The following is a 21,621-nucleotide window of genomic DNA, read 5'->3' as shown; positions in this document are numbered from 1 at the left end:
CTTCTCACACCACCCCACCAGTAAGGAGGCTGAGGGTGCACAAGAAATTGGGAGGGGACAGAGCCAGGACAGCTGACCCCAACTGACCAAAGGGATATCCCATACCATATGATGTCATGCTCAGCGTATAAAGCTGGGGGAAGAAGAAGGAAGTCGGGACACAGTCGGAGTGGTGGCATTTGTCTTCCCAAGTAACCATTACACATGATGGAGCCCTGCTTTCCTGGGGATTGCTGAACACCTGCCTGCCAAGGGGAAGTGGTGAATGAATTCCTTGTTTTGTTTTGCTTGTGCATGTGGCTTTTGCTTCACCTATTAAACTGTCTTTATCTCAACCCATGAGTTTTCTCACTTTTACTCTTCTGATTCTCTCCTCAATCCCACCCGCGGGGAGTGGGCAAACAGCTGTGTGGGGCTGAGCTGCCTACTGGGGTTAAACCACAACACATAGTTTGAAAACAAATAGCACTTTTGCTAACAAAAAGGCAGTTCTTGGCTTTATGTAATCAGTTACAATTTTTGCTAAACATTATATGGGCTGTTACAGAGCCTGTAAATTTGTCTTGGTGCCATATTACTTTAAAAATTATATTCTATATTATAGATAGCCTTAACAGTAGCTTTTGTTATTCCATATTTTCTCTACTTTGGAAAGGAGTTATATTTATTTTCTGACTCTGGTAGTTTCTGGTTTTCTAGTCATAGGCATCTATGCTTCTAGTCCTATAACTGACATGTGAAGGCACGATTCCCAACAGTATGTTCATTGCAAATCTGTCATAGTGTGGAAAGCTATCTATCACTATATCCTTGTTGTGCTTCGGAAATGATACCAGCTGAATTACATTGTATAAAATATAATTCTTTTTGTTCTCTTAAAGAATTAACATTTTCACAGTCTTGCTTCAGATGTGGATGCAGTGATGTCAATCAAATATCTGCCATATTGGCATCATTGTTTGTTTTAGAAAGGGAATAGCTATAATAGTATAGTGGCTACACTATCTTTAGATAAGTGTAATGTTTAGTTCAGTGTCCTCTTCCAGCTTCAGCTGTAGCAATTGGGGATGCTGTTATCCATCTGTTTACTATGGCCCAGCAAATGGAGGTTACTTGGTTCACATGTCAGCCAACACAGCAGCAATGCAAGTTCTCACTGTTGTGCTACACTAGAGTCAGCAATGGCTTCAAAACATTTAATCAGCAATTAGGTTAAATTTGCTAATTTTTCACTTAAATGGATCAAGTTGAATTCCACTGGCTGTATCGTGAAGAATTGTCTTCTGTCAGGAATATAGTAACAAGCATCCAGGGATACAAAGTCTTGAATTTCTATCAGTGTGCAAAATAATCCTGTCTCTTAAGTATCAAGCAGGTTTCATTGTTTTTCCTGTAAGAATACTGCTGAAGCCTTATTATGCCACTTTTCTAGGCTTTTATTTTATTGAACATTGAATCATTTGGTTTGCTTGTTTCATCCAGACTTTTATGATGGCCCTTTTCCTATTTCTATTCAGATAAATTAAAACAAACAAACAAAAATAACCCTCAACATTTTGAAGTTGCTCTTTTCACCATCAACATGCTCTTTTAATTGCTGGGAAAAGCAAAAACAGTTGATTCAAGACATTACAATGACACAATATTTTCCTAATATTTCACTACATAAAAATAATAGATTGTTTTACCATGTTATATGTATTTTTAGAGATAATTAACTAATTGTTTTACTTAGCAGTTGTAATTCAAGATGTAGCTTCACCTCTACAGTAAAGGAATACTTATGATCTACATTTGTACTCTTGCATTAGGTCCAGCCAAGGAATAATGTACGTGGTTCACCATCAGGCTGCACAGTTAAATACCTCAATTGTAGTTGAACCTTTGCCTATATATCCACCCATCTAGCTCCTGTCCAAGATCATCAGGAATGCTGGGGACAGTGGGAAGGCACTCATTATTTTTAGATATTAGGCCAGCTACTGTGTTCTTTTTACCTTATTCTGTATAAGATTATTTCCTAAAGTGATTATATATATATATTATTGATTGTAGGATGGAATGGGAAATTTGAGAGTCACTAAAAAAGGAATACGACTTGAAGGAATATCTGAATTTCTACTTCCATTATACGTGAAAGAAATCCATTCCCGAAAGGTAGGTGTTTTTAATCTTTTTTTCTTAATTTACAGCTAATATAAATTAATGTCTTCAGTCTTAAATTACAAAGTTTAATTCTTACACCTCCTACATTAGCAATCCGTAGAGGTTTTCTTTGAGAATACCTTAACAGTGAAAGCTTCCTTCATCTAATTTTTTTTTTTCTGAAACCTTGCTTACTTCTTAAAAGAATTGTCTTATCATAAAGAAAGGAGATTCAAAGCATGTGTATTTTATACTTCAAATGGCCTCAGCACTGGGAATGGAACATTTGACTCTTCATTTGATGTGAACTCCAAAAAATTAGACTGATATGTGCAAAATGTAGTGAAATAAAGAATGGCTTTGTATATGCTTAAGTTCTTTCTGGTATTTAGCTAGTGTGATTTCTTTCTTTCTTTCTTTCTTTCTTTCTTTCTTTCTTTCTTTCTTTCTTTCTTTCTTTCTTTCTTTCTTTCTTTCTTTCTTTCTTTCTCTTTCCTTCCTTTCTTCCTTCCTTCCTTCTTTCCTTCCTTCTTTCCTTCCTCATTAGGTACAGACAATCTTGCTAAACTGCATAATGTCTCTAAGATTTAATTTTTCAAAGCAAAACATTTTTAATGTTGCTTAAATGTAATTGTTTCATCATTTAGCAGCAGGTTGTTACAGAGGAAAAAAGAAAATCAAGACATTATGTATTCAGAAATTCAGTGTAGCTCATTTTAACTCATTCTTTTTGTTTCAGTCATGCTGTTTATATTAACATCATCAATGAATTAAAAAAATAATTTTTTTAATTATTAAGTGGAAATCTCTTAAGTTCTTTTTACCATGCAAGTGATGACCTGTGATCAGAGAGGAATGTTTTCAATCATCAGTGAAGAATTTTAATATGCATACTGCAAAAGTTGACAAGAATGAAAAGTATGTTTACCCTAAATGCCTTTGGGGAAAAATATTTCTGTTGAAATCTATCTTCTGTGTATATAAAAAGGTCTCAAGCACATTCATAAATGAGATCATGACAGTTTCCCATTTCTCTTAATTAGTTCATTCTGGTGTTAATAGATCTATGAGATAAACGGGTAGTGTCTTTTTCCTCTTTTTCTATAAAACTAAGATCTTTCAATGTGTAACAGAGTAGCAGTATTGTCCTAGGTTATGAAAAATTCCATAATATTTAAGTAACATGTTGAATTTTGATCACTTTTGATCACTTTTCAACTCACCGTACATACAATGTTACAAAATTTTGTTCATAATGTTTCTTCTATTTTAGTAGTTAAAGTATGAATAACTAGCTAAGATAAATCTATAATTGAACATTTGGTAATGAATTCTTTCTGAATAAATGCAAATATCATAGCCTTGATATTCATCAGAATTTTGAGGGGGGGTGGGGACAATGGAACAGTCAATGCATAAGTACGTAAATGACCGTTTAAGTACCAAGCACTGCTACAAGGAGTAAACCAATAAGGCCAGATTCTGCCTTCTAAAACTGGAAAAGCATCTACAAAAGGGAACTTCAGCTGTGCATTTATTTTTTTCCTAGACCACCTTGCCATGGAAAGGTGTGAACACCTCTGAAATAGTTTCTGTAATTGTCCAATATTTTCTTTAAAATTTTGAAACTATAGAACTCATCAAATTAACTAGAATACTTTCTTTTATCCATATCTAAATAGAAAAAATATTTTAAGAGTTCTGTTAGACCTTAATATCTAATTCAACCAATCCATTTAAAATCATGCCTAAAGTATGAGCCTCTTCAGTATGAATATTCCAATACGTAGACTTCTTTAAGTTGGTGTAAAATTTACAGGCTGTGTAACCTTTCAGGGAGCATACTTTTTCTTAGAAGTTGCAGACATTAGTCATGGTTTGTGCATTTTTCCCAGTTCCTTTCTGCGGATGCATGGTGTCTATTATTGTTCCGTGTCCTGTTACTGTACATGAGAGTTATGATTTGGGATATTTTCTTGCACAGGGCTTCATATTGCAGAACATTGTTTCCGTTGATGTAAACATGGAAACCTTTGTTTCAAGTCAGAGTAATGAGAGACTCAAGTAGGGTCCTAATTTCACTCAGAGCTACTAACCAGTCTCAGAAAAAAATGAACACAAATGTAACTACTGTAATGGAACAGGATGCAAAGGCTACCAGTAGTCTAACACAAGGTCACACTGGTCCTGTGAGGCTCATGAAAAACAGATAGACCTGTCGGTAAGTGCCCTCAAACCAGCAGAAGAAAGGAGATAGAGTTGATCATTAGCTGGACAAAGTATTTCAACTAAAGTATTTTTGATGTTGCAGATCTACTTGTATCTATTAACATTAAAACACTTGTTACCTAGCCAAAGAAGTGGTATGTTTGTAGAATTTGTTCTCATCTTGAAGTGCTTGTGAACTAGAGTAATTTTCCAGTCTTCTGCTAACTTGCTCAGTAGTTGTCGTGCTAAAGTTTCAATAACTGGTGGTGTATGCAAATATGAATGTCATGAAAGAATGACGAAAGAACCCTCTGGAGCTGTATTAAGCTTTACAGTAGGGATTTGTGATATCTCTGCATGGTGTTTACCCAGGCGTGTAGTAATTGCATGTGACATTAGCTGTTTTGTCACTTACAGAATTGACCTCAGCGCTGTAGAAATCTAAGAGTAAGCCAGGTTTTCTGAGCTCTTATTAGTCAGTAGAGACCTAATCAATACAGACAGTGGATTCCGAAGAGCTATCCTGCTCAACAGCCATTTGTGTTTACTTTGGGTGATACAGAGGTGAATGCTTTTCTCCGCCTTTTCCATGGAAGCAGGAATGATTTAAGTTTGATGTACATGGGAGTTAAAATGTACTGTGGAATTGAAAACTCATCAGCTGATGTCGTTCAGTCTTTTATAAGCATATGTTGCTTATTTATTTTCTGAAAGGAGAGTTTGCTCTTTAAGCAAATTTACTCGTCCCCTCTAAAAGAACAGAGGCATTAAATTATATTGTTCAATTAAACTCAAGATGACGTAACATATTCAATAGTAACTTTTTGGAATGGGTGTACGTCCTCTGCACTGGCAACATGGTTTGTAGAATGGCTGCTGGGGGACCTCCATGCAGGGCTCTCAGCCCTGAGGGTCAGGGCATCACTGCTTTCCCGGTACTCGGCACAAAGCAGAGTTAGGTGGGAAGACCAATGATATTAGCAGCAGGTGTGCTGTATTATGGCTAAGAGGCATGAGTGGAGTGCTTACGCATATGCTGGAGCTATCTTTTAGTTAGCTAGATATGGAGCTTACAAAATATGTTCATTGATAGGGTTCACCTCTGATTCTGATAGTGAACTACTTCTGATAAGAGTCCTGGGCAGCCTGTTGAGTAGCTAAGCTGAACTGAGCTCTCTGCTGCTGCAATTTAAATGTGAAGGGTGGCTAGGTTTGCTAGTGTAAAGTTCACATATGTTTGCAGATGCTGAAGTCATCACTTTTGACTGCAGCATACCTGGATTCCCAAATAAGATCATTTATGCAGGGTTAAAGGCAGGCCTTAAACTGCCTTTATCAGAAGAGATGTATTGAACTTTGTACATAGGTTGAAAAATTGCTTTTTACCTTGTGATTGCTTCATTAAACCCCTGAATATTAAAAGTAAATGCTAAAATACTTTGAGATAAGTCACTTAGAGAACAAATATTAAAAACAAAACAACTAGTGATATTTTCTTCTGCCAGTATACCAATTTCTATTGAAAAGTTGTAATGAAAAATCCAGGTCTTGGGTAAACTGAATATTCATTCATGTTTTGTCTGTTGAAGTTGTGTAGATGAGAAGGCTGCTCAGAAGGTGCCATTTCCCCAACCTTGCGTCTCTTGCTTTGCCCTTTCTACTCTATTCAGTTAGTGGTGTCCACAGAACCATGAGTTCCTACCCAAAATATCATGTTTGCACAAAAAATATACTCCTGTTTTTCTTATCAATGACTTAACTGCATGTCAGAACTTGAACTGATACATCAGAACCTGAGCAGATAAGGGCTCATTTGATCCTGAATTGACATCTTTATATCCCTGACACATGGGTACACGTACTCTATGAACTGAATTTTACTGAGAATTTCATTTTTACTACGGCGGGTCTAGTTGTATACTTTTGATCTAGACAATGTTATATTTTCCATGTTTATATAATTTGCATTGATACAATGAAAAGAAACAATGCAAACTACATTCTTTGTAGTGTATCATTAATGAGATGTATGAAATCAAATAACACATAACACAATAACTGAAATTATTACAATATTTCAGTTCTCCTGAATTAAATTTCTTCATCATCCTACTACTGCATCCATACTACTGCTTTTGTGAATGGAAACAATCAAGGTACAGTAATATTAGTTTGTTATACAACAATAAAAGCAGTTCATGGTGTTTTCTGGAAAATATATTCTTGGCTTTATTGATCTTTTTCATTCGCACATGCAGTACTTAAGTGTTAAAGAAAATCAAATTTTCTCTTTGTTAAATTGTTTGCATTGCAGATAAAATAAGTAACTCATTGTGTGTTCTCTGAACTTAGAGAGCATATATTTTCAAAGAGATATCCTTGGAGAACACAGAATTTAATATGTGGTTAAAAGTCATTAGAAAAATGTTTAGAAAACAACACTGATACATATAACCTTCTAACTGAACACAGGAAACTGAAAACTGTATATCTTGTATTTTCAAATATGTGATTGTATGAGAACTAAGAAAACTAGTAGGTAGGTTTCAAAGAAGAACTTCTTTCACAGGTATTCCTTCTCTCCAGATTTCACTCTGGAGACTGAATATCCTTATAAATATTAGAGAACTTTATTTTATTTTGGTTTATTTCTGAACCTGAATCAATCTTGACAAAGCAATTCTACTATATGTTTCTTTCTTCACTGTCTCTCTAAGTGTGTATAATCATCAACACAGAATTAACCTTTGCCAGTTTCAGCCAGCACATTGCACACATTTATGTTTTGTGTTTGGGCTTAGATGCCTTGTGAGAACCCCAAATTCTTTTTCTGAGGGAATGCTTTTGTTGAGCTTCTCTCTCTGATAGGGTTATAAAGCAGCGCATAGACATCACATCAAAAGCCTTTCTGAAGTTGAGGAAGAATGTCCTGCTGCTCTTGTCCATTGAAGCCAGTGTTTCTCATTATACAAGACCACCAAATCAGGTTCTGCTTGCCCTTAATGAACCCATGCTTGTTTTTTTCCAATTGCCTTCTTTTCCTTCATCTACTTTGCAGTGATTGTCAGAGGGATCTGAATCCACAATCTTCTTAGGAACTGGAGTGGAAACTGACTGGGCTGTAGTTTCCAAAGTCTTCACTTCTTGCAAGATGTTCATAATCTTTTGTAAGGTCCTGACAAGTATGTCGTGTTTGTTGATTTTGGCATTGGGGTGGAGGAACATTTTCCCCCACCATCCCCTGAAATATATTCTAAAAATTTCAAGACCAAGTTGTTTGCAATATCTACTCTCTTTTCTGCTCTGTAAGATACCCCATTCTCATGCAGTAAAACCAGTTTGAGAGTCCTGCAGTCCTACACACTACTGAGGTATGTAGGTATCAGAGAAACACAACTAGGAGATGTCATTGCGCACCTTTTTTGTACTATGAAAAAAATCATGAAGGCACCTAAGAAATTGCCACCTTTACTTCTCAATGTGAAGTGCAATGCTTGTTTCTACAGCTATACATCACAATCCTCTGAGATAAAATCTGAAATGCTCCCCAGTTCATTTTTCTAATACCTACTCTTCAGCCTTGCCCTTGGGATTACTCACCTGTCACTGAGAATAAAATCATTATTATGGCATAAAGGACCTCCTTAAGTCATTTTGGCTTCTCAACATGATGTAGTTCCAATGTCCTGAAAGCCCAATGTCAGTTTATTGGCTATGGAACAAGATATATAAGGTTTTCTTATCACAAGCTTCGCCAAGAGGACAAGTGACTCTCATATTTGTGGTGGTCTCTGTAGAGACTGCCACTCTGAAATTGAGTTGGCTGTGCTCGCTTTTTACTGACAGCTGATAAGAACTTTACATGATTCATGATTTTGTCCTTGATTTGCTATACTTCACAGAAACCTGTCTGGGGGTCATCCAATTTGAACAACTCTATCTTTTGAACACATCATTTTTTCGTGTCAACCTGTACTCCTCTCATTATTACTCTGACTTGTTGTTCAGGCAAGGAGGATCTCTGTTTTTTTTTCAGTGAAAAATCTGAATTAATGTTACCCAAGCTTTTTACTTTGGTTGATTACAGTTTATGAATAAAGTAATGACGGCCCTATATTCACCCAATTTTATACCAGCCTGAGGACTGAATTTGATTTGGGAACACTTCTTTAGAAAGATGTGGGAAAGTTAAGTGAAGATTGCAACTGTTTTTCTGGGGTTTGTTATTGTTGGTTTTGGTATCAGTTGCATTTTCAGTTTTCCAAGTACTTCCTTTCATGTAGTACATCTCTGTGTTCCACTGGGGCAAATTTCAATGAAACCATGTGATTTTCAGTTTGACTTTCATCATGTCTTGTGTCTAATCCTAATACTCATTCCATATGAATTTGGTTTCAGCTATTTAACTGTATGGAGTATCTTAAGCTGAGGAATGACCTTTTTTCCCCTGAACAACTTTAAAACATGTCACTTGCGATTTACAGAGGCTAAGCAACTACTTAAAGAAAATCCTGTATGTTTAAAATGAAGAAAGTGTTATTAACTATTCCATAGAAAATTGATTCAAAGCAGGTATGTAAAAGCAGATGACTTGCCTAGACACTTGAAAAGGAGATAAAAATCTATGTCTTCCTTTATCTCTTCATGCAGGAATTTACTTATGTTTCTTCATGGAGAACATCATTTATCCTTTGCATCCCTTTTATAAACTTAAAGTAAACTTAAACCATTTATCCTACTTTTTGCTCCTCTGTAGAAATGTTAGAACTATGGATGCACAGATAAAAACCAAGGGAAAAAAATCAGAGTCATTGAGGGGAAAAATATCCATGTAAGCCATAAGCACTGTCCTGGTTTCACTGGGGCTAGACTCATAGAATCAATTTTCTGTTCAGGAAAGCTGCACTTTGAGAAGACTGCAGAACCTGATATGGTGGGGCCAAAGCTGACAAGACACTTTGTTTTAGTTCATGGCCAGCCATGGTATGCAGGTTTCCATGTGATCAAGGTCGTTAGCAGTTTCAAGTTAACCAGGTGCTTAAGCTAGGAGGGAGTGAAAACCAGGGCAGCTGACTCAGGCTGGCTGACAGAAATATTCTATACCCATAAACATCACGCTCACTATAAATCGGAAAGTTTGCTGGGGTTGGCGTCTCTTTTCAATGGTCGCTATCCCTGGAAGGTCTGGCCTGTCATTCTGCTCCCAAGGCCTGCTCTCCCATTCACTGTGGACTGTTGTGCTTTCGCTGGAGCTGTCGTGCTCGCAGGGTTGACATCTGGCATTCACTGCTGGAGAGCACAGAGCTCGTGACCACTATATTGGCTGAATATAGCTCTGTGTATTTTATATTAGCACTAGTATTGATATTGCTTCTCTTATTTTATTAAATCTGTTTCCATTTCAATGCACGAGTCTCCCTCCTTTTCCTAGTTCCCTTTCTTGGCTGGGGAGGGGTTATTGGGTGATAAACAACTGGTTATTGTTTAGCCTCAGATGCAGGCTAAACAGAGACAAGCACAAACAACATATATAACAAAATTTTATCTCCCCAAAATACTGCTAGTCTGTTAGCCCTGGCTTGAGGACTGCTGAGGTCATTTGAAATGTATTTCTTAAAAGTCGAGCAGTGCAATGCCCTCACTAGTAGGCCTTTGGTAGGCAAAGACAAATTTTCCCCAAATATATTGCAAACAGTATGTTTTTAAGTTAGGACGAGATCTACTTCATATACAAAGACTCAGTGTATTAACAGAAAAGAATATTCATGTAATAAAATTACACGTCTAATGCTGTTGGGTAACTGTCAGCATGGATTTCTGAAGGAGACATCATGCCTGACCAACCTGACAGCCTTCTACAACAAAGTGTCTAGCTTGGTGGATGAGGACAGCTAATATTGTTAATCTTGCCTTTAGCAAGGCTTTTGACCTAGTCTCCTATCACATACTCTTAGACAAACTAATGATGTACACGCTAAGAGGACAGAGAGGTGGGCTGAAAACTGGCTAAAGATTTGAGCTCAAAGGGTTGTGACAACTGGCACAAAGCTCAGCTGGAGGCCAGTCACTAGTAGTGTACTCATGGGGTCAGTACTGAAGCCAATGTTGTTTAATTTCTTCATTAATGACCTGGACCTGCACAGTGCACTCTCAGCAAGTTTGCATATGATACAAAACTAGGAGGAGGAGTGTACAAACAAGTAATTTCTAGAAGCAAAACAGAACAAAAAAAATAGTGAAAGCATTGCAGTTTTAACTATTCAGTTTTAATTATTTCCTACTTATTAATAACAACACACTTTTTTCTTATCCTGTTTCATATCAGACGAATCTCGAAAGTATCGGGGGTAACAGTCAAATCAGAACTTCAAACACTTTGAAAATTAATATAAGAAAGATTCTCAATGTACTCATGCTGAAACAGAAGTTGGTGTCCTGAAGTTTGAATGTGTAATTTCCAGAAGTGCAAGTCGACTTACAAAAACTAGTTTTACCCATTAGATATAGAAAAAATTATTTCTTATGTTGAAATGAAATTGAATTGTTACAGTTGTCTTTTACTTGGTCAGCTTTGCCTTCAGTATACTTTGTGTCTTGTATGTTTCTCACTTTAAAATACGTTTGTAATCAAATTATACAAAGTAGGTAAACCATTCATAATCTGCAAAAATAAATACTAATAAGATTCAAACCCAAAATCTGCTTGTTACTCTAAAGGAGCTGTGAGTGGTAAAATAGAAATTCAGAAGCAATTTTTGTTTTAATGACATCTGCAGTAAAGTTGTAGAAGCTTACTTCCAGAGTTTGATGAGACACTTTAGGAAAAAATAATTCTTTTACTGTTCATGTAATTTATCAGACCTGTATTGTATTAGACTGAGGGTTGTTTTGATTTTTTTTTTCCCCAATTATTGTTCTCAGCATTTCTGTATTCTATCAGGAAGAAAAAAAATTCTAAACAAGGAAAGAAAACTGCATTCTAATTGTTTGAGAAATACCGTATTTTTTGTGACTCTACACAAAATTTGGTGTCCTTACATGATAATAGAGAAAATTAATTAATATTCTGAGGTTTAAGATGAAAAAATAAAGACGAATCTTACCTTAGCTACATGGAGTGAAATTCGCAGGATAAGATATAGTGTAATCATCACATCTGTTTTGACAGTCCCTGATTAGGATACCATTGCTCTCTTAAAGGGACAAATTACTTTGTTCCTTCACTGCTTCTGATAGCTGACCAACCACAAGCAATATCATAAAGATTGCATTTATATTACTGTCCATCCCCTGTTTGAAATGAGCTTTGTTTTTTCTTGCAATTCAGTAATGGATAAGTTGGATTTTACTGTTTCATAATCAACAACATTCCATTAATTTTTCTTTTTTTTTTTGCATACGAACACACATACATAACTTGCATATTTATGCACAACACTTTAAAATTACTAGCCAGTCCTGAAATATTGGAACTTTTTATTCCAGATAGCAAGCAATGCTTTCTGAGTTTGTACTATACAGCCTTTGTTGTCATAAGAAATATATCATGCTATAAACCTCTAGCTTCAGAATCAGCTTGTCACCAGCAATGAAATTTTCTGCTTTGAAAATGCTTTTTACAGAGTATTTTTTGTTTATTTTTTTCTATTCCCTGAAGGAGTTTCCTATCCATCTATTACTGTGACTTAAACTTCAATCTCTTGTATATAGTTCTGAAATTCCCTCCCTCAATGACTTTAAAATTTCATTGTTTGTACTGCTAGATCAATTTCTCCAGGAAACCTGCTGAACTTCCATCAGTTTTAGGAAGAATCTGACTGCAACATTACCTGTCATCAGGGAGTATCAAGTTAAACATAAGGTAGAGAAGGTAAATAGATACAAGAAGTGCTACAAGCATTTTAATAAAGTACTATGAATTACTAAAATATTTGTAGGCACAGCAAGTAATATATTTTAGAATACAAACTGTCCTTTTCCTTTTTCCTTTTTTAGCAGTGCAAGAAACATATCAGTTATATTTTTGCTTATAGATCTTCAATATGTGCTTAATTCAATCCCTCCTTAAAAATGGCAGGTGGAGTAATCATTCTCCTTTTTAGATGCAAAATAAATAAGTACCACATTTCATCATCTTATAGATTATGCTCTTGAATCTTTGCTAACATGGTATATTCCAAAGCAGTTTCGAATTTATTATTTGAAGAAATAAAACGGAAGCATTGATTACTCTGTAACAAGGGACCAATGTTTTGACACTGGCCTGCATCCAAGAGTGATAAGTAATACTAACAGTGAAAGCCTTGCTGACTTGAGGAGCATCTTCATGAAATATTTGTACAAAGCAAAACAATTTAAATTCTTTTTGTAACCAAGTGTATGATCAGTGATTTCCTTTGAACTAATTTTATTAAATAAATTAAAATTTAAATTAAAAATTACCTGAAAATTGTACCTTCTCGCCTGTAACAAGTAACCTGAAATACCATGCATTCTAGAGATAAAAACAAAAAATAGATCAGAGTTCCACCAAGTTAATGTATTCCATGCTTTCTTCCTGTTTCTAACTTTGGATCTAATTATGCTGTCCTTTCTCAAGTGTAGTTTCCTGTGGATTTTGTAGAGAAGTATTAAAATTTTTGATATTCCAATTTTTCCATGCAACATTTCTATGGAATGTGAAACATTATTTTCCCATTAAGAATCTTCTCCCTTTATGCAAAGTTAAGCAAATGAGAAACTGATGGAAGACACTAAAAGTTTGTTTTTTCAAACCTCTGTTTTTTCACATCAACATATTCTGTCGATTTGCAGGTGACCAAAAAGTTCAATTGTACCCATTTGTTACATTGTAAGATATTATCAAAACTGTTTCAAAAAATCTGTATGGTCTACTTGAACGTTTCCAGAACTTTTTTTATGTAAGGATCTAAACTAAATTCCAGTAGTATTCTTTATGGGTTACCTCCTCTTGCCAAATTAATACATGACATAAATTAGTTCTTCAAGTGAATCAAAGACCCAGTGTCGCCTGTCTTGAAAAAACAGTTCCTGATTTTTTTAAGAGGTGACCAAGTTGATTTATCTTTTTTAGTTTGTATCGCTTCTTTGTTACAGCTGTTGCAGTGCTACCTACTTAACATAAGTAAATAGCTTTCTGTGGAATCCTCTTTGTATTAACCTTGGGCCTTATTTCTGCTCTAGAAATGTGAGCATGCTGTCATCTATGTTGCATTTAAAACTCAGCTACTGCAGCAATATGCATTCTAGCCTGTAGATACATGAAGTGTTTCTATATTAAGTTAGACTTTAAAAGCTCGGTGTTTATCAGACTGCTGATCTGCTATATGTTTTTTTTTTAAAAAAAAAATCTTAGGATTAAACTTCAAGAAAATTTTTGAAGTGATAACTAAGTGTGTAAGTTTTTCAAGGATAAATCTCCAAGCTATATAAAGATCTCAAATTCAAAAAAAAACCCATAAAATGGTAAACTAGTGCATTGCTGTGCAATGTATTATTTGTGTCTCGTAGACACAAACTAAGGGTAAGATTATTATTTGTTTGGGGTTTTTTTTAGAAATTCAGCTGAAAATAAACACTGGCAAGAACTTCAGACTGTAATGTTGGAATTCATGGGTGGGACTGGGATAAAGATAACTTACAAGGAAAGCAGAAGTCTTATAATGGAAGCAGCTGAAAAAGTTAGTGTCCTGTACTGGAATTGGTAATTACGGTTTCAGCATTATGATTGTATAACAAACATCTGGGGATTTACAGTAAAGTTGGCTCTTGGGCTTCAGCCAGAGGCTCATTTGTATCTTTAGCTGAATTCAATTCAGTTGTTTGACAAAGAAAATAACTGTAGTTCACAAAGTTTGTTAATTTAGGGTGGCAATCTGTCACACACAATTTTACAACAGCTTCTACAGTATATACTCTTGCTGAAGTCTTTGCAAGTATAAGTGGTAATTGCAGTAGCATGGGCCTAAGTTGGTCTCCTGCTTTGGACTGGAACAGAACGAATTTTCCTTTCAGTGATTTTTCCTTTCAGTTAAGTTTCTTCTAAGTAACTGCACTTTCTGAAGCTAACTACATATTTTGCAGACAGTGTCCGCTTCTAGGATTGATAATGCTTGAAGTTTATAGTTATTAATAAGGTAACGGTAGGAATGTTATGCAGAAAGGCTCTTGTGTATACTTATTCCTGTAGAAACCAAGGTCACTGCTAAGTTTCTTGTGGCCCACAAGTGTAAGGCCGTAGAAGGGTCACACTTGCAGGGAGGGTCGGACAGGACAGGTGACCCAAAATTAGCCAACAAAGTATTACATCCCATACACGTCATTCTCAGTTTAAAGCTGAGGGATCACAAGGATTGCACTCTCATCTTCTATGGCTGGTGTCCAAAGAGGACTCTGTCCATTTTTCTCCTGCCTTTGATCCCAGTCCATGCATTCCCAAATCCAGTTTTCCGTCTGCCACTGAGTCCAGTCTGGGACTTCCCGGAGCCTGCCCTGCAGCACCAGTGGTGACGTGATTGTCATCGGGGAGCTCAATCTTGGTTTGTATGTATTTGTATATATTTAATTGTCTTATCATTATTATTATACTCTTTTTCTCTGTTATTCTTTATTAAAACTGTTTTAATTTTCCAACCCATAAGTCTCTCTCCCATTTATCTTTCCTTCTGGGGAAAGAAAGGGTTAATAGAGAGCATCTGCCGACAGTTTAATAGCCAGCCCAGCTTTAAACCTTGACAGTTGGTGATGGTGAATTTTCTTTTGGTCTGGAGCCAAAGTAATTTTTAAAAATACAAAGTTTATTGTACATAATTCTCACTAATGAGAGTGTCACTAATGGGAAATTGAAATCTGTGTTAATACTAAACTTGGCACTCAGTAGTGATTTACATGAAAGACGCCACAATCATTTTTAGTAGAAAGGAAAATTGAAGTTTACACAAAGAATATGGAATAGCTAGAAAGTTTTGGGGTTGTGTGTTGTTTTTTCCCTCTCTTGCTAGATCAATATATAAATACAAGGTTTGGGCAAAGTTTATTTTTGTCTCTGAGTTTCTCCATTGGTATCCACCAGATCATAATTTTCTATAAATCTGTGGTCTCTCTTTCTGAGTAAACTAACTACAAAATCCCAGAAGGAAAGTGCTTCATGCTTGTGTGGTTATTTTAATAAAGTGTAGGCATTTTGGAATGTCAATTAACTCTCCCAAAAAGCTGAGCCAAAACCCTGGCACAGAAAATGCAGAAGTGGATCAGCATTTTTGCAGGGACAACTACTGTACATCTACAAGCAGAAAATTTGCTTTAAAAAATATTTTAGTAAAAATATCATTATGACTATTTAGATCTGCGATACTACAGCATGTTCGTTTAGATGCGGGTGCTGCCTCTCTTATAAGATATACTACACTAGCGTGATTGCGATTCATAATAAATAGTATACTAATTTTTGGAGTAGCTTCATTGATCGTTCAGCATGAATAAGGGCAATCTAATTTTGTTCTTACGAAAATGAGGAAAACTCTGTTCGCATATGTGTTGGTAGAACTCATATACTGCACAGATAAGGTGCTGGGATTACCTGAAAGCAGTTGGTGCAAGAATGAAGTGGTGCTTTTTTTATCTTATAGTAAACGGTAGTGATTGGATACTAGGGAAAATTTAGGTAAGTATATGGAAAAGACAGGTATGTTGGGGAAAAAAAACTAGTGTTTATACTTAGCTGTGGAACTTACTGTTCCTTTTTATTTCTGAAGTTTTTCTCCCATACGTTGAAAGAATAGCTTGAAGTGCTTCAAAAGTTTTCACACACAAAATGCAGAAAATTGATATGAATATCTGAAATATTGTCAGTAGAGTATGCAAGAGGCCATGTTTCTGTTCTCCCAACTGGAGACTACATTTTTTCTTAACTTCATACGCTGTTCTTAGCATTTTAAAGCATTTATCAATTTGTCTTCACAGAGTGAGGGGAGCATTAAGAAAACTATTCAGAGCTACAAATAAAGTTGGTGTTAGGATTTCTGTATTTCTGGCTATTTGTTCTGTACCTTTCTCAGGTTTACAGTTGTTCATTGTTCTGGGTTTTAACTGTGGATTTTAGCAAATTGGTGTAATTGCCAATCAAAATATTGGAAGAGGCACCTGGTGAGCATGTCACTGATGCTTTATGTGTGAATTTAAGTAGTATAAATCAATAACTAATGAGGAATTCTACAAAGAACACTTTGTTACATATATTTATTTCTGTAACAGTAACAGGCATAAATCTGGTTTTGACCTCGAGTTTAGCGTTCAGAAGATGGTATCTATGTACAACCATATTACTTGATCTCTCCACCCACTCTTCAGTTCAGGGACTGTGTATTTCACACATGTCCCTATCTCTTAGTGCAATGAGTACCAGGTGGGCACCAGCCACCTTCTTATCTCCCATATATCTCAGTTTCTACATAGGAACCACCTAAGGACATATAGACTACAGATACCTGATATGCATGACAGTTGGGCCAGGATCACAAGGTGTGCCCATAACTGAAAAGGAGTTGCAGATGCATCGAGTATAATATAGCCTTGCTGCTAGATTCCCTTTCATTGAATAAGCCAACTTCATATTTGGAACACAGCAAGTAGAGCAAATAAACATAAACCAAGCCTTAAGTGTGGATGAGTCCAGGCTGGAATCTAACAGGTGCCTCAGCTTTAGCCTGAAAAGACCCTCCTGCTCAGGCAAAAGAGTCCAAAGCCCCTCAGTTCTCCTAACACAGTAATGAAATTATCCTTTCTGAGGTACATAGAGACACTTCCTTCAGACTGTCAGAGATTCCCAATTTCTTCTATGTGGATTTCTGTGTGAAGTGATGAGACACATTTATAGAATCATAGAATTGTTTTGGTTGGAAAGGACCTCTAAGATCATCAAGTCCAACTGTTAACCTAACACTGCCAAGTCCACCACTAAACCTGTCCCTAAGCATCACATCTACTCGTCTTTTGAATACCTCCAGGGACGGTGACTCAACCACTTCCCTGGGCAGCCTGTTCCAATGTTTGACAACCCTTTCAGTGAAGAAATTTTTCCTGATATTCATTCTACACTTAAGTCAAATTCCACTTAATGTACAAAAAAGTTTGATGTTGGAGCATCTTAAAGCAAACTACCTCTTAGATCAAATAACTAAACTATTAAGCATATGAATGTTTCCCTTAATTGTATGTAAGTCAATAGACGCTTTACCTTTATTTTAAACATTCTGCAGATTTGTGATTTTTTAATAGTTATACTATAGTAATTTAATAGTAATCTTAAAATTAAAACAAACATTTTAATGACTTCTTTATTTATTTCTTTTTAACAGACCAATTTACCATTTGTTTTTGAAGAGAAATTCCAGGTGAATGGCTCACTTCCCAGTAGCTGGACATAGTGTCTCAGAATTTCATCTTCATCTTGCAGTGCTTTTCAAGTGTGATTCTAGCTCTTTAAAACAGAGTCTCCTCTGATCCATATCATCATATTTAGCATTTTAGTTTTCCTCAAGAGCATGCTTTTGAAGTGCCTCTCCTGATCCTCTCCAAATACTGTCCTTTGGTACACATTATAGCATGGTCTTGCAGCATGCAAAGTGGATTCCTTTTCTGCAAAACTAAGCTGGAACACGCTGAAGTATAACCTGAAAAAACACAAATAGTATTTATGTTATGTCCTCAGCACTGCAAGTTTCATTGTAAAAGTCTGTTCTAATTGGATCATGTTGTTGTACGTATAACCGGTTTCTCACTTCTACTAATCCTATTCCCCTCTTTTGCTTCCCTTCCTTAAAATGAAGCCAAGGGCCCTTCTAGTTTGTCAGCCCACCTGGAGGTTTAAGCAGAAGGCTTAATGAATGTCTTTAGCTGTGATCTGGAAAATGTACACTCTCACAGACACTTTGAATAGATCTTTATGATTAAAATAAAGTAAAACTCATAAATCTCTAAAGACTGAAATTTCCACAACAGAAATGTAACTGAGAAATCATTGTCCTGAGAATAAACAAGAAGCCTTTTTTTAGTTTTGACCTCTAAAAGTTCATTAGTTTCTTAAAGCTCTTAATTGTATCAGACTTTCAATATCTATTTGTCTTGCTTGTAATCCTATTTTGCTTTCTTGTAGAGATAAGAAGCTATTTTAAGTAAGATGGTCAGGAAATCTTTATAAAATTCGAATCCACAGTTCTACGTATGCATATAGTTTTTCACAAATTTTCACAGAAATACCTCTCCTTTGCAGTTCAACTTTTCCTTGTTGAAGGATTTAATCCTTTTTTGTTTGTTTTCTTTTTTTATTAAGCCTCTTTTGAATCTTTAGGTATCTAGTGTATGTTCAAGAAACACTTCTTAGAATTTATTTTACAAATCACTCAAAGGTCTCAGGATAATAATGTCTTGAGAATTTTTTTTTTATTTTCACTGTTTGCATGAGATAACCCTTCTGATTAATTTAATTTTTGATAGTGAATCCTCTTTTTTGATTAACATAGAGGTTTTATTTGAGCAAATCTTTTTTTACCTGGCTCCCCCTAAACAGTAGACCTTACATAAGCTATATGTGCTTACTTACATGTGCTCAGCCTCTAGCTTAGCAAGCTTTAATCAATCTTCTTTCAGCATCTTGGAAGAATCTTCGATAATTCAATGTTTTACTTCTTTGTTTTGTTTTTTAACAAGCAGAAGTGCCATTCTAAATGGCATGTGATTTTGTCATAAACTGTGAATAAAATGTGTTAATAAAAATAAATCATTATTGTATGAAGCTGGGAAACTCAACAAGTATCTGCCTAACCTTTTGTATGTTTTGTTCTTCTGCCTTAAGGCAAGAATGAACAGTGAGGTTGGTAAGACACTTTGACAGTAAACAAATTCACTTTATTTAGATTGAGATAAGCCTTTAAAGGTAAAAGATTGCACCAAAGAATATCCTGCCCCCTCAGCGCCTTCATGTTTCATACTGCTTTTGAGACCAGGCCATACCATTTCTAGGAGTTATGTGAATACTTAGAATTTAGACTTTTATTATCTTTATGACATTTGTTTTTGTACTACGATGGGTAGAAAGGTTAGGAGAAGCAGAACTAGGATCATTTTTATTTCTAAAGGTCAATAGCTTTTTCCAGGATTTCAGACAAGATGGCCTTTGCGCCTCAATTTCTTGTCTGCAAAAAAAGGATAATAGTACTTTCTTATCTCACAGAAGCTTATGCAGCTAGATACTTTAAAAGATTGTGTGTACTGTTAGACAATGTAAGAAAATAAGAATATCAGGCATGGTGGTATCACTACAAAGTACAGAAGTATTGTATTTCTATGGAGTATTCTGTATCAAGCATACAGAGATCATCCATTAATGTTCAGTGTCCTCAGTTACTATTACAATTATTTTGTTTCCTGTCTTGAAGATCAAGCTTATAGGCATTGTTCTAAGCTCATCCTTCTCTTATAATTTATTTCTTGTGTGTTTTGAGACTGATGAACTAGAAATTGCTCGTGAGATGTGATGCTTTTTCTAATCAGAAGCTATAAAGAGTAGAGCCTGGAATATTTTATTGCTTTACTAAACATTTTTGCTAATGAGGCTGCCAATACAATGTCCCCATTAAAAGATGAAACTGAGAAGGATATTGCTCCTGATTGAGAAAGACGGATAAGCAGTTTTATTATTAATTGTTTCTAACAAATGTCTTCATCCTTTGTGATGCTTTGGGGGCAGGAGCACTAACACTAGAAACAGAACATATGAAAGTAAACAGCAGCTCTGTCAAGGTAAGACAGAAAAATAGGAAGATTCAATTCATCCTGCTTGTCTCAAATGTTTCCTTCCAAAATAGTGCAAGTAAGCACTGACTCTCAGCGAATGTATTTATAGCATCATAATACCGTATTTCTTACAAAAATGCATTAGAAACACAACATCACATCCTGTAACATTTTCACAGGCCTGTGTTTCCTACAGATTCTTTTGCATGCTCCCTTGCAAAAGTGAATAAAGTTTGATGATAAAGACAGTATACAGAGTACCATGTTCTGAGTGACTAAAGATGTCATTGATTTACTGGAGCCAGACAACTTATGAATTGCCTTCCCCTCTCAATGAAATGTTATTTTTTCTCTATCCTCCATGAGAATTAATCTTTGTGCTCTGCAAGAATTAATCTAAAACTTTCTGAGTCTGTGTGCATGTACTTCTGTGTATGTGTAAAAGAGGGAGAAAGTGATCCTCATCCCAGACATAGAGCTGTGGGAGATTAATGTTCAAGTCTCTGATCTTAGTCAAGATGAGTTAACTCAAGAGGATTGTGGTCACTAAGCTGATGATTTTTTTCTGGTTTTGATTTAAAAAATTCTTTCTCTTTCAAAATTTCATCTGATTTTACTTAACAATTCCTAGCTAGTTTATTTCCAGGCACCTCTTGAATTTCCAGAATAAGTGAGGAAACCCTACCTGGTTCTCACGCTTTTAAAGCATGGCAAAAAATGAAAGGCACTTTCTAAGATAGTCTGGACAGCTTAGAAATGCTAATTACAGAAAGTGTTAGAACTTTGACTATTTTGCCTGGCAGTAGATGCATGGTGCCAGGCTCAAAAGGAATTTCTATGCAGTGAAAAAGTATTTGTTCTTTTGAGTCTCATTTTGCCTTTTGGAATTGTAGAAGTCGGCAAATAGTGCTTTCTGATGTAGGTGCAAGTCTCGGTTTGAAAAATAAAGGTCTGTGTTAGGTGAGTGAGTTAGTCTCTGTTCCTCTCACTCTTTACTGAAGGAAGATACAGCTGATTGTTGGCTGGCCTTTGGATCCACACTCATCTTGAAGCTGACCGTGTTTTCCTGGCTCTAAAACCTTTATCTACAGTTTTAGATGTGGCTTTTTTATGTTTAATGTGGACCACTATCATTGCAATTTTTTTTAATTGCTGGAAAATTTTCTTTTTTTTTTTAAAATGATCCAATTTATAGTGCAGGTATACATATTGTTCCTTAGCCAGAGGAGAAGGCAGGGTCCAGAAATTTTGTCTTCCCATTATTATTCTCAACAAAAAGAAAGCATAATATATTGGCATACTGGCCAATGTGACAGTGAAGTAACATCCATGCCATTTGAAGCAGATACAATGTTAAACACAAAATGTTCAATATAATTTCTATTTCAAAATGTGAAGGCTCATTCAGTGCCAAAAGTATCTTAAGTCTGATTCCCCAGTGTGCATACAGATACC

At 35.7% G+C, this 21,621-nt stretch overlaps 1 protein-coding gene across 2 annotated transcripts in view; it reads left to right on the top strand.

Annotated features, from left to right (window-relative positions):
* SGCZ (sarcoglycan zeta) overlaps positions 1 to 21,621 on the top strand; it is a 249,926-nt gene that overhangs the window by 103,452 nt on the left and 124,853 nt on the right. For both annotated transcript variants that reach the window (XM_068403800.1, XM_068403799.1), the window contains exon 2: positions 2,056 to 2,157. In XM_068403800.1, coding sequence (XP_068259901.1) covers positions 2,056 to 2,157 — 102 coding nt within the window. The remainder of the gene's footprint in view (positions 1 to 2,055; positions 2,158 to 21,621) is intronic.

Source organism: Nyctibius grandis, chromosome 6 (genome assembly GCF_013368605.1).
Source record: "Nyctibius grandis isolate bNycGra1 chromosome 6, bNycGra1.pri, whole genome shotgun sequence".
NCBI lineage: Eukaryota > Metazoa > Chordata > Aves > Nyctibiiformes > Nyctibiidae > Nyctibius > Nyctibius grandis.
This window is presented reverse-complemented; position numbering and strand designations above follow the sequence as displayed.